Source organism: Anticarsia gemmatalis, chromosome 27 (genome assembly GCF_050436995.1).
Source record: "Anticarsia gemmatalis isolate Benzon Research Colony breed Stoneville strain chromosome 27, ilAntGemm2 primary, whole genome shotgun sequence".
NCBI lineage: Eukaryota > Metazoa > Arthropoda > Insecta > Lepidoptera > Erebidae > Anticarsia > Anticarsia gemmatalis.
Window position 1 is genome coordinate 3901523 of NC_134771.1, and position 14679 is coordinate 3916201.

Sequence of the window (14679 nt, forward strand, 5' to 3'; positions counted from 1 at the left end):
TTATCAATCCTACTAATATTATAAATGCGAAAGTTTGTGAGTAAGTAATTAAGTATGTATGGATGTTTGTTACTCAGTACTCTTTCATGCAAATACTACTGATCCGATTACTATTAAATTTGGTGTGTAGCTGAAAACCCAGAATAACACATAGGTTACTTTTTATCCCGGAGTTCCTGAGAGATCGGGATTTACACGGGAAGGGTTTTCACGCGGATGAAGTCGCGGGCGGCCTCTAGTCTTCTATACATATAAAACTCTTCATTTACTGAGTGACTGACTGACGGACAACGCACAGCTGAAACTACTGAGCGTAGAAACTTGAAATTTGGTATGTAGATTCCTTAGGAAGTGTAGAGGAGCACTAATTCCATAGCTGCGGACGGAAACCTAGTTACTAGTAATATTATTTCACAGTATATAAACCACAGCATATCAATCAAACGGACTGATGAATTTAATTATTTTACTATATCATATTTTCCTTGTAACTTTATATAATATAATGCTGTGATTACGATCGTGGTGCGATCATAAAAATATGGTTTCTTTAATGTAAATTGAAAATTATTTTTATGATAGAGTTATCTTGTGTTTGTGATTATGGTTTGGGTTTGGTTCCCGATTTGAATAAAGTGTATTGATATATTAAGTTCACCTCAGTTGCGTAATATGGTTTTCAGAAATGTAATTTCGGACCCGCGCTAGTTCAGTGGATAACGTGGGCATAAATAGACCCTTGCCCAGCAGTGGGACCGTTACAATGCAGTGGGAGTGATAGGTTTTATATGACCTTTGCCTATAAAGATATATACAAAATTAAAAATATAAAAGTTTATATTAATGTATGTTACTCATTCATGCTAATACTAAGTGGATTTTAGGTGGTCACTATTCAGTACATTGCTGCTTTGATGTAACGTGTTAATCACTATAATCTAAGGAAGAAAACAATGTGCAGCATACCCCCTGTTCCTGAGTACATTTAGCGGTAATTTATCTATTCAATAGCGTTTAAACTCATATAAAAAAACGCTATTGACTCTATTTACTCAAAAACCGGGAGTAAGTGAATTTTAGATTATCACTCTCACTAAAAACATTGACATTTATCGCTGTAATAGAAGTTGAAAAACAATGAACAGCATAGTGACTTTCAAATAGTTGTCAACTGAGATACGTGATAACATACCTTAGATACAGTAATGCTTCATCTATGTACATATTTTATGTACATTTGAACTCAGTAGTAATAAATCAAAGCGCAATTTCACAAATTTTGTTTGACAAGCGTATCTGTGGAGATTATTCTAAGCAATTGTTGTTGCTGTCTCTGTCTAACTAACAGTGATAGAAAGGGACAGACGTATTACATTACTTTGTGTAAGGCCTTTGACTTGACTTAATGATAAATAGGTACATAAAGAATTCTAAGCTCAAATCATCACTGAAACTTTTTGCAATAACTTAAAACTACTTTTCGAGAAGGGATTTTCATGCGTTTTTCATTAATAGATAGAGTGTCCAGTCTTCCCGAAGGGTATCGTGTTATAACCTAATAACTGGGTTGTGGAAGTCAGATAGGCAGTCGCTTCATGTAAAATACTGATATTCAGCTGCATCCGGCGAGAGAAGCCGACTCCAACATAGTTGGAAGAAAGGCTAGGCTGAGACAGACTGTTTCATGAGAACGGTTACTTAAATTGACTATTCCCGCATGTAAGTTTGATACTTATTCACACAAAAACTACTAAACGGATTTTGACGAAATTTGGTGCACAAATATTTTATAACCTGGATTAACAGATAGGATATTTTTTACCCCGGAAAATCTTTTCACGCGGACGAAATCGTTGGCAGAAGTATGCATATAAAAGTACACCAAATCGGATAAAAGAACCTCACTTGCTACGATTCCTACAAACTTCCTTTACTTCATTCACATCCATACATCTTGCTTTACAAGTACATACATTAAAATTATTTCTATATCCGTACTATAAGCAAAATACGTAAATTTATAATTAAACCTTAAGATCGTTTAAAAAACCGGTACCGGTATAATTGCCGATATTAATACTACAAGTCATTAAACGTAAAATCGGTTTTTTAGTGTCCATTGATTGTAGAATATTTACGTTTTTCTTAATGAATACGAAGATTTAATATTCTTTGGTTCGAATATACGAAAATAGGCGTTTTAAGTTCTTCTTAACACGGATAGTATATAGAACTAAATGATAAAATTCTTCTTAGTATATTATTCTTGTGAGAATATCGTTAAGTCCCATAAGATAAACTTTTGAAATTCGTATAAGCATTTCTGAGAGCAGATTCATTCGAGTTCTTATTTTGTACTACCGGCCCGCCCCAGCTTCGCCCTGTTTAAACAGTTATTTTACAAAAAAAACCTTTACAGCATTTACACATACACCTTCCTCTTCAATCACCCTGTCTATAAAAAAAACCGCATCAAAATCCGTTGCGTAGTTTTAAAGATCTAAGCATTCATACTTACAGACATAGGATTAAACGCGGGAAGCGACTTTGCTTTATACTAACTGAAAATTGAAAATTGACGCAAATTAGCGTATCATTACAAATTAGTTCATGAAATCACCCTTTAGGCAAGCAATGCCTGTTTTAGGAGTCTCCGCTCTTTTATAAAAATGTTTTATAAGCTAATTTTATACTATGTAGTACTATGTACTATCTAGTTTACCCATGCTTCACGTATGGTTAAACTAACAAAAAAACATTATTCGTAATAAAATTTAGTTATAAAAGCTTTTCATTCTACCCATAGATATCACAAAATCTATTTCGACGTAGATCAATAATATAATTTAATTATTAACGTCGTTTCGACCTGACCCTTTCTATAATGTCCAATAATAGTTGTTTTACTTCAAAATACATTGATTAACACATAATAGTGCTTTTAAAATACTGTTATTACCATTTATGTAGGTACTTTAACACTTTACTTGATTCGTAAATATGATTTTTGTAAGAAATTTATTTCTGCTTACGAAATCGCCTGCGTTACAAGATTTCCTGAAGTAAAAAGTATTCTAAATGTTAATATCTATATTTCTATATTATTAATATTATAAAGCTGAAGAGTTTGTTTGTTTGAACGCGCTAATCTCAGGAACCACGGGTCGGATTTGAAAAATTCTTCAGTGTTCAATGGCCCATTTATCGAGGAAGGCTATAGGCTATATAACATCCCGCTATGACCAATAGGAGCAAAGCACCAGTAGAAAATGTTTCAAAAACGGGGAAAATTGTCAGCTAGTAGTTTAAAATCTATCTGTACGCCGAATTTCAGTACAATTCGTTAAGTAGTTTTTGCATAAAAGAGTGGCAAATATACATCTATCTTCACAAATTTTCGCATTTGTAGTAATTATGAGTAGAATTTAAGTAGTGTATACGCCTGCTGACCAAAAGACCAACAGTCTTTTCTAATTTATATAAGAATATTTCTTCATAGTAGCCAGGAGTAACTTGCCCGGTATATGGCAATAAGCTCTCTACCTATTACATGGGACTTACATCGTTAATGGCGAGACGCGGGTGTAGTTTATACATCTTTGCCTACACCTTCGGGTATAACAGGATTTGAATTATAATAAATATAAATGTTATTGTCAAAAACTCTGCCAATTTTCATCAAATCTATTCAGCAGCAAAACCAAGAAAGCCGACCACTTTTCTAATCAAAACATATCAACCAATTTTCTTTCAAAAGAAAAAAAAAACTTAACAAACATTGTCTACTTAACTGTCATTAACGTCATTGACATGTCAATAATGTCAAAAGAGATGTAAAGTGACAGTCGTATGTCATTAGCCACGATAAATGTCGCCGCCATATTGATTTAGTGGCTGTTTCGGCTTATCGTTTGACAGATCGGCTTAGGACATATTTTTTTGTTTAAGGGTGAAGGCGATCAATCAAATTGTATATAAATGTTTGATTTGGAGATTGTAGAGTTATCTATATATATTTTATGTATCGTTTACTTTTATGTTAGACTAGCTGACCCGCGCAACTTCGCTTGCGTCACTTAAGAGAGACTGGATCAAAATTTTCCCCGTTTTTGTAACATTTTTCGTTACTACTCCGCTCCTAATAGCCGTAGCGTGATGTTATATAGCCTATAGCCTTCCTCGATAAATGAGCTAACTAACACTGAAAGAATTTTTCAAATCGGACCCGTAGTTCCTGAGATTAGCGCGTTCAAACAAACAAACAAACAAACTCTTCAGCTTTATAATATTAGTATAGATTAGTATAGATGTATGGATGTGAATGGAGCAAGGGAAGTTGGTAGGGATCGTACCTAACGTTCTTTGGGCGTGATTTTATGTATCCGTGTTTATCTTTTTACTGCCTCTGTGATGATGGTTGTATTCTATACGACAACTTATCACGAGGTTGCGAGTTCGATCCCCGTGTTGAGTAGATTTTTATAGATGGCATTCTTCTTGCCTTAATACACGGGGCTAACTAATACCGAATTATGCGTGAATTTTATGTATACAATTCAGGGGTATATCCCTGCCTACACCTTTACGTTAAGACAGGGTTGATCTTGTGTATGCATGCTATACACCACCGAAAATTACGATTGACTGATGTAAAAAGAATCTTATGTAATAATCCAGGCTATAAAATAACCATGTGCCTAATTTTATCAAAATCTGTTCAGTCGTTTTAGCGCAAAAAGTAACATACACATAAACGTTGGTTTACAATATTACTAGAATATTATGTATAGTCGGCAAGATTAATTAATCTGATAAACTTTTACCGTTTTAAAACTATAAATAAAGTGCGGTAGCCGGTTTTAAGAGTGCACTTAACATTTGCTCTGAGGACACTCATAAATCATATGTCAATCCGCCATTTTGTCTTATTAACCTTACGAGGAAAGCGCGGGTAATTACGTAGGGCTGGAAGCCGATAGTGATGGGAAACGGTGTTACGAATAAGTATAATCAATCGACTTTAAGTCGTTTTTTTTTGTATTTTTTTGGCGTTGTTTTATTCTTTATTAGTGTTCTGTTTCCGTTTTAATTTATTTTTGGTAATTAATTGAAAATTTAATGTTGAGTAAAGGAAATGTACGAAATAAAAAACTAAAGTGGAGGTGGACTGGGCATATGATGAGGAATAAAAAAGATAAATGGGCTAAAGACGTAACCGAGTGGTATCCAAGGGGAAACAAAAGAAACCCAGGGAGACTGTCTCGTAGATGGGAAGATGATATAAAAAGATTAGCAGGAGGTACGTGGAGAAGGAAGATACACGACCGTAAATTGTGGCAAGCTCTAGGGGAGGCCTATGCTGGGAAGCAAGACAATCTTAGCGATACTGGTGTCGAATGTTAGAATATAATATATGTATAATATAGTATAATATAAAGTTGTAATTTATAAAAAAAAAAAAAAACTTGTAAAATATTGTTAATAAAGGCTATTATTATAAAGGAAATGTACGATATTAGTTTTTTAGTAATTACAAACGATTATTATGTTAAACAATTAAATTATATTATATCTATAGCAAGGAAAACAAATGTAATCAAAGTGAAATGTATCCAAAATGTGATTATTTTTTCAGCTAAACCTATTTAGTATAATGGTATCGCCTATTGCCGATGGTATTGCGATGGCATTCAGTAGTCCAAAAAGTCCATAAAATTATAAACAAACATCGACTAAAAACTCGACTAAAAATAATCGACTAAGTCCCATCACTATCCAGTCAATGGAGTCGTCTTCATCATAATCTAATAAAAGAAAATAAGCTACCGCGGTGTCAATTAAAATACATTATTAAAAACCTATCCGATAGATCATTAAGTTTTCAAAATGGCATTTGTTACTGTCAAATTGAGTTTTTTTGTTTAAATAACGGCTACCGGGTTAGACAATACATTCTTGCTAAGGTTTAAAACTTTATCTATTTAGAATGCCTTCGTGGCACAGTGGCGCTACCCATGCGTCGGGAGATCGTGGTTTTGATTCCCATACGGAACAACTATTTGTGCGATATCACGACTCAAAAGCAATTCTAAGTACGTAAGTTGTCTTGCGTCTGACTTCGCGACACAAAAGCAATTCTAAGTGCGGGAGTTATCTATAAAGAGAAAAGATATATTCTAGTTAAAAAGCAGTGATAGCCGAGTGGTATAAGTTGGCACCTCCCACGCAAGTGCTCGACTGTTCGAATCTGACTCAACCAATGACTTTACTAAAAATTGTACAAGACATTATTCTTCCTCTTCTTTTTATCGTATGGTTAGTGGTCAACCTAGTGTCAAAGTTGTTCAAGCCGTGCCTTTGACGTGCCTTAACGACTGTTAGATATAATTCACAATAACCGGAAACTAAATTTGGTTATTTGGCTACCATAGTACAAGCGCTGCTTAGTTGGAATCAAATGACCGTGTGTGAGTTGTCCAGTCATATTCATTTATTTATTGTTTATTTATCTTATCAAGCCTGGTGATGCCTTACTAGAGGGATAACCATAAATAAGGATTATTAAGAAATGTCAAATAGCTGTCACAATATTTAATATTATAGTCTATGGTTAAAAAAAGTTCTAAAGTGCTTAATTACCAATTATTTATTGTAGAACATGTTTTTTTATACTTTAAGTAGATTTGTTTCGATAAAAGATAGTTATTGTTAATTCAAAATAATGTTCTTGCACTTAATTAAGATGTGGATGTTTAAAGGTGATAAGTATTGATTATTTTGTAAGATAATACTAGATATTACTTGATAAGAAAGGACAACTGACAACTACTATGAAAAATAGCGTGAATTTAACACGTACGTAAAATATTTTGCAAAAAAAAAACATGCTTGGCTCCCGTTTTAATTTTAACTATAGCAAATTTTAAAACTGCTATTACTATAGTTTATTTTGGTGTGTATGTGCAGTACATATTAAATATACATTTCTAACTAGTATTTAATGTACTTTTCAAATATATTTCACGATATTAACACTTTCGTAGAAACTCAAGAAATGTTTGCTCTCTTTTATAAAAAAAATATGAATTTAGAGCTTATTACTTCAGTAATATACAAAATATGATAATAATAAACGCAATATACAATACTAAAACATGACTAAAATCATAGAAATTTAGTTTTTTTATATGAATGTCATTAAGCCTAAAATTCAATAAAAACAACAAAATTTCTATGATTTTAGTCATGTTTTAGTATTGTATATTGCGTTTATTAAAAAAAAATGGCGGCTTTAAACTGTCAGAATGTAGGTATCGACCACAGAAAAACAAAAATGCGTTTATCAAGCAAATTATGCAAAAGCAATTATAAGTTATTAGTATATGTAAATAAATAATATTTTGGGGTAATTTGTCGACATAAAACATAGTTAATTCATTATTTTATGGTTTTATTTTATTTTGACCTTATGGACACGTGCGTTGTAGGAAATAATATAGAATCGATTCATTAAGAACGACTGTATCGAATTTTATCAGGTTTTTTTAATCGACTTTTTGAAAATCGGTTTATCGAAATATCAACCGAGTTGGATGCCAATAAGTTTAACATTTTGACGTTACGGATGTTATTTTGTGCTGTTAATTAAGAATATGAAGCTTTTAAATTAATTTATTGTGGTCTTTGCCTATAAAAGATTGATGATTTTATGACTATGAGAGGATTGAGGGCTTAAAATAAGTTGTATAACGTAAATATGAGACAAGGGCCTCCTTCTGAAAACAGAAAAGGCGTAGGTCTTGTTTCCACCAGGCGGGTATAATCCGACAAGACTTATCTCGTTTGTATTTCTTCAAAAACTGTGTTAAATAATTTTTAGGCAAAGTTTTTTCATGATGTTTTTCTTTAACGTTAGAACAAGTGGTTAATATCGAATACACATATTACTTTGTAGTCATTGGCGTGTCGCTGGATAAAAATTTCGAACCCTTGCGAAAGACTTCACTAGTAGCGATTATTGCAGCTTTTACAGAAAGTCCCAACAAAACTGCAGAAAAATCGTAAACCCAAATACACAGCTTAGGATCTCAAAATACGGAAATTCCGGATTCCAACTTAAATAGATGTATATCAAATCGAATTTCAAGACCAAACAACAACTAGTTAAATCCAAATTTTGTCCATAATTTCTCAATTGTGTACTAATTTTACGTAAAGGTGATTCAACTGACCGCAGAGCCGTCACAAGTCGCATTCAATGCAAAGAATTGTATTCACTATCTCACGCGAATCAACGCACGCTAGTCGGAAAACTGTGATTCGTATCTTTTTCTTTTGTTAAGAAACGATTGGAAATGATAATGTAGAAAGGGCCTGGGATTCTAGCTAATGGTTTTCTTTTTAGGACGTATTTTTGGCTGAAAATCGAGTGTGATAAAGTACCTTTACGTTCCGCGATGTAAAAATTTACTATTGGTTGTATAAAGACTCGAAATTTTGACTTTTTAAAGGCGTTTGTTTTGATAAAGGGTAGTTTTTTTACTAGATTAGTATTAAAAAGTCGGTTATTATAGCATATAGGCTTTCGAATAAAAAATATATTTAAAATCGGTTAAAATTTGAGAGTTTTTTTCATGTAAACATACAAACTTTACTCTAAATATTAGTAAAGACTAGTTTCGCCTTTAACTTAACCCTAGAGCGGTATCGGAGAATACCTCTACAATAAACATGTCACTCTTCTAAAAATATCGTTAAAAACTAGAAATATAGCTCTTTTGCTCGTAAAAAAAAATTAAAAAGGTATGTGTCTACATAATAAAAAAAAATGTCACTTTACCAATAAAATAAATTAAAACGTCCCAATGTTTACAGAAAAACATAGTTTAAAAAAACTATGTAACTGTCACTTTAGTACAAGTATTTTTTTTGATCCGTTTGTAAACTCATGTTGTTGATAAAATGCATGTTTTTATCTAATAAACTGTCTTCATGATCCGGATTACGACAATAGACGTATAAACACTACTTAGGATTAACATTTACAATGTTATGTCAATTCAAAATGGCGCATGGCGGCAGTGTCACTTGCTTGCACCTGCTCAAATGTCACATAGGTTTTATAGAGCGTAATGCAATTATAGAGAGCCGGTTTTGCACGGATTTTAATATAATTATTCATTTTATTATTAACTAGTGGCCGCCCGCGACTTCGTCCGCGTGGAAACCCTTCCCGTGTAAATTCCGATCCTGCGAAACTTAAACTTAATTCGGAACTCCGGGATAAAAAGTAGCCTATGTGTTATTCTGGGTCTTCAGCTAATCGGTTGAGTAGTATTTGCGTGAAAAAGTTACAAACATCCATACATACATACATTCTCACAAACTTTCGCATTTATAATATTAGTAGGATAGTAGGATTAGTAGGATAGTGGTAGGCAGAGACCAGAGAACGCCACCTGGTACCACATACATCTTGTTATACAGAACGATATGAACACACCTTCGAAGAAAACCTACCGATCGTTTTTGTAAAAAAATGTCACTTTGATAGTTTATCCTAGTTAAATACATACAACACTTTTTTACCTTAACAAATCTTTTTACATAACAAAACTGTAGTCAAAAACTAGTCAAATAAAACTATCAAAAGGTGTTTTCAAACAATAGTATCAAAGAAACAACACGGCATCGTGTATTAATTTGAATGACATATTTCTTTTACAATTGAAGTCGTTTTTTAAATAAAATTCACACCTTGTGGTTTAATTAACAGCTTCATTGACAAATTGGTTCTTGTTCGTTTATAGAGCAGAATGTATTAGCATTTTAATACTATAGATACATTTATACCCTTAGGTGTGGGCAGTTGTATGAAATGCACCCGCGTTTCGACCACATGGGACTTATATTGTTAATAATAATATTAATTAATATTATAAAGCTGAAGAGTTTGTTTGTTTGTTTGAACGCGCTAATCTCAGGAACTGCTGGTACGATGTGAAAAATTATTTCACTGTTAGAAAGCCCATTTATCGAGGTTATAGGCTATATATATCATCACGCTACGACCAATAGGAGCAGAGTACTAGATTTTTTTTTTACGAAAACGGGGAAAATTTTGACCAATTCTCTGTCATCGCATGTGACACAAGCAAAGTTGCGGGGGTCAGCTAGTTGTTAATAATAGCGAAACGCTGATGTATTTTACACACGTCTTCTACGGGTATATATGAATGTATGTATGTATGTACAAAATCCATGTATTAGGGGACGAGCTGCCATATAACGGGCACGGTACCAAACTTCGGGCTACTATTGAGCAATATTCTAATAAAAATTAGAAAAGACTAATAGATTTTAAGACTATGTTTTGATTAATAAAATTTCCCTTCATATCTGAAGACGTTATACTAATATTTCCGGTTTAGCAGCCTTTCATGCGGACATTCTATAGATGGATGACCGCTTTGTGATGTTTGACATAAACGTCTCCTTGCGTAGGAAACGTTAAAAGTCTGTCTTCATCGTGGTTGAAGAGTAACAGTCGATGAACCATATCAAAGCCTTCGGGCTTAAACAACTCTGACACTAGGTTAACCACTAACCATACGATAAATAATACTGGCTAAATGCAAACAAATTTTGACACTAATAGATGCATAGTAAGATAAATGTAATTGTAATTGAATCATTCTTGCTGTTTAATTAAAACGCTCGGTATTGTATGACTAATTGTTTCATAGCTAAAGGTGTCCGGTAGCGATAGGACGACATTTCATTTTGCACAGTATAATATACTGAACACTGTACGGTTTCTATTAAATTTAAACGACAAACGATTATTAATCATAACGACTTTTATTGCTATTGCTTAATTGATATTATATAGTTAGGAAATACTACTTTATATTCACTTAATAATATGGTTTACACATTTGCTCGTTAGGTTGTGGGTCTCTTCTATCATTTTTGAAGATCTTTGACAGTCGTTAACAGTAGTCAGAAGCTTGAAAGTCTGAGAACCAGTCTTACCGAAGGGTATCATGTACCCAGGTAACTGGGTTTTGGAAGTCCGATAGGCAGTCGCTCTTTGTAAAATATTGGTATTCAGCTGCATCCGGTGAGACTGGAAGCCGACTGCAACATAGTTGGAAGAAAGGCTGATGACAGTTACTTTTGCACTTATTACTCTCTGCTCACTAGGCAGTTGTTGTAGACTTTGTGTTCCTTAAAGAACTGTTAAGTCAACTCTCAGGCATGCAAGATTTCATCACGATATTTTCCTTTACCATTATAACAAGTAATCATTTATTTCTAATACACACATAAATTGGAAAACTCATTGTTTGAGGTCTTGAATACTTGCGTTTAAGAAGAGTTCTTATAACACTTAAATATCATCCGGCTTATAGTCACTTATCACCTGGCTTACAATCGGTTATCACCCGGCTTCCACCTATTTACCACCCGGCTTTAACAAAAATCGCACCTAATAAAACAAAATCACCTTGTAAACAGCTTTCGTCTACAAAAAACTGTCGTGAAATGATAATCGGACAGATTTTTTACCGCCACCATGACGTCCACAGATTAATAAACAACAATGGATATTTATTCGCGCCCTTTCCATTGTGCCGCCATTACGCTGCGCTGTCAATGGGGTTAGAAGTAAAATGGCGATTGTGACACGCGACCATGTTTACAGAATTATTGTGACGAATTAACAGTATTTTTTATTAGGTATTAGTTGATGAAAATGTAAGGTTTTTTTTGTATTTTACTAGCTATCCGCCTGTGGCTTTGCCTGCGTGGAAATTCCAGAAATCCACTCCTTGTGTTCCTCTACACTACCCAAGGTAGATATCTTTTTATTAAATGTCAAGTTTCTACGCTCAGTAGTTTCGGCTGTGCGTTGTTCATCAGTCAGTTATTAGTAGTTTGTTATTTTATAAATATATCGATTTAAGTTTTTGAAAAAGGGGATTTTTTAAGATTAGGTCATTAAGCTACCGATGTAAAAAGAAAATTGAAATTTACTTATTTAACTTTCATGTAATAGGGGCTATTGCCATATACTGGGTACATAACTGCAGCCTGTACATAAAAAGACTTAAAGACTCGAGAACCGAACCAGTGACTTCGCGATCCGTTCCTTCATACACTACCGCTCGTGTCTATGTCAGCAATCATCTTAATATCCTCGTCAAAGGTCCTTACCCCGTTTACGAGGACTAATAACACAAGTCTAGATTGACTGCTAACCAGTTGAACTGGAAAACCCCTGGCTATATTTATTCAGCAATTTATCATAAGTAATTTAAACATAGGGACCTCTTGTAAAATACGTATATAGTTTGCTTCAAGGAAGATAGACATTTTTCACTACACAATAAATATCATTGGACAACTCACACACCGTCATTTGATTCCAAACTAAGCAGAGCTTGTACTATGGTAACCAATTAACTGATAAACATACTTATATAGTTTTAAATACTTTTACAGATACGTTAACAACCAGGCTCAGAACAGATACTCGTGCTCATGACACAAATATTTGTCCCGGATGGGATTCGAACCCACCACACGTAGCAATGACTTATGGGCTAGAATTAAACTTGATACAGGATTGTTTCTTTTCTATTTACTTACACACAATTACGCCTTTTTCTCATAGGGGTAGGCAAAGACCAGAGATCGCCATTTGGTACGATCCTTACAAACTTCCCTTGCTTCATTCACATCCATACATCTTGTCATACAGGACCGCCGGTTACGAGTACTACAATTACCTTTTTGCAATACATCACCGATATATATGTCTTTCAGTCGTTCCCTTCCTATAAATAATCAATTATTGCACAAAATATTGACATAAATTTCACATAAAAAAGTTTACAAACAGTACATTGCATGTGTGTAATGACAATGACTATAAAATAAAGTTATCGCGTGCCGTCTACCTTATAACATAGTCGAATTGGCCACGGCGTAAAATAATACCGCTATGCCGACCGGCTTTTTTCTCTAAAACCTTTTATTATTTGGAATTGATGATAATTGTAATACCCGTGACGAACGTAGTATATTTTTAGTAGTATTTTGAAGGAACGAAAAGCTATTGTTTTGTGGAAACCATTGCGCTGGAGTTACAAAGTTTTGAAGTTGATGTTATGCATCTCTTAGGTATCACAACATAAGGGTAAATAATATAAAAAAATAACCCATTACTCTCCCATTGCTGGGAAAGGGTAGTTAGGGAGAGGTTAGGCCTCGAGTCCACCACGCTGGCCAAGTGCGGGTTTGGGACTTTGCATGCCTTCAATAAGTGTATTTTAAATTTTTTTAGGCATGCAAAGTTTCATAACGATGTTTTCCTTCACTGTTACAGCATGTTTACATTTTGAAAGACTAGTTTCTGCCCATCTAATCATGTTAGGGATGTAAAAAACATGTTTTTTACTGTAAATTTATGTCTATCGTTAAAAATCTCATAAAATTAATTCAATCAAAATAATATAACCGAATTTATGAATTAAATAATGTTTATAACAACACAATCAAGGAATACGGAAGAATAATCTATTAAATATTGCGATGTAAACGGATTAAATTATTATCTATGCTACGACGGCCATATTGGTTTAACAAAATGTCCGAACACGTCACTCAAAGTCGAATAAATCACGACAAGGTGTTGATTTTTTCCTTTAATTTAATACAAAACTCAGATTTTTAAATAAAATACAATAATTTATTTAGTTTTTCCCTTTTATTTTGTACAAATTGAGGAAAAAAAGGATTGGTAATTACTCGTTTTTAATTAAACTAAGAAATAAAATGTCGATAAATTTATTTCAGAAAGAAAAAGACGTTATAACATGTATCACCATTTTCTGACTGTCTGTCACAATAAACAGTTTCTTACAAGAAACATTATAATCAGCCTAGCCTTTCTTCCAACTATGTTGTACAACTATGTAACATGGAGCGACTGCCTATCAGACCTCCAGAACCTAATCAATACATAATCGAAGATAATAGCTTTTATTATTAGAAGAAAAAAAAAGGTTTAGTAGTTACAGAAAATGAGACCGTAAAAACAAAATTTACCTTCTTTAAAATTTGCTCTATATAATTATATTTTTGTATATAATAAGTACTTTTGTTTCTTTCTTCAATAACTCATTAACTTGTTTATTGTGGCGCATTTATCTAACATAGTTACCATTTAAATTGACAAATGTCATCCCTTGCCAACAGCAGAAAAAAAGGCCGCACGGTAAAAAGTTTACCGGTAAAATTACCGCGAATTCGTAAGGCATATTAATCAATGATTATAAGCAGTAGTAAAAAGTATATGAGTCGATTTATAAACTTCATTATAAGGGCCGATGTAGTTCTACGCGAGCATTCGTGTAATTGTAATTCAAAGGTTACTACGTAATGTGACGTTAATTCTATGTTATTTGTTTTCGTATCTTTTTGTTTGTTTGACGTTTGCAATTAATAAAATGTAACAAGTATAACAGGACATTAATCTTTAAAAAATGTAGCTAGTCTATTATTTTTCTTATAATAAATATTCTGAAATGTTGTTCATTCTTTTCTTAAATAAGTACTTATATTAGGTACCTACTTTAGCATAAGAACAGACTACAATATTGTAAATTCGTA

General features: G+C 33.2%; 1 protein-coding gene across 1 annotated transcript in view; it reads left to right on the forward strand.

The window, feature by feature from the left end:
• The first annotated feature begins 5178 nt into the window (after positions 1-5178).
• Dll (homeotic protein distal-less) overlaps positions 5179-14679 on the forward strand; it is a 111435-nt gene continuing 101934 nt past the window's right edge. Inside the window, exon 1 of the mRNA XM_076131961.1 lies at positions 5179-5299. Within this exon, the coding sequence (XP_075988076.1) occupies positions 5179-5299 (121 nt within the window). The remainder of the gene's footprint in view (positions 5300-14679) is intronic.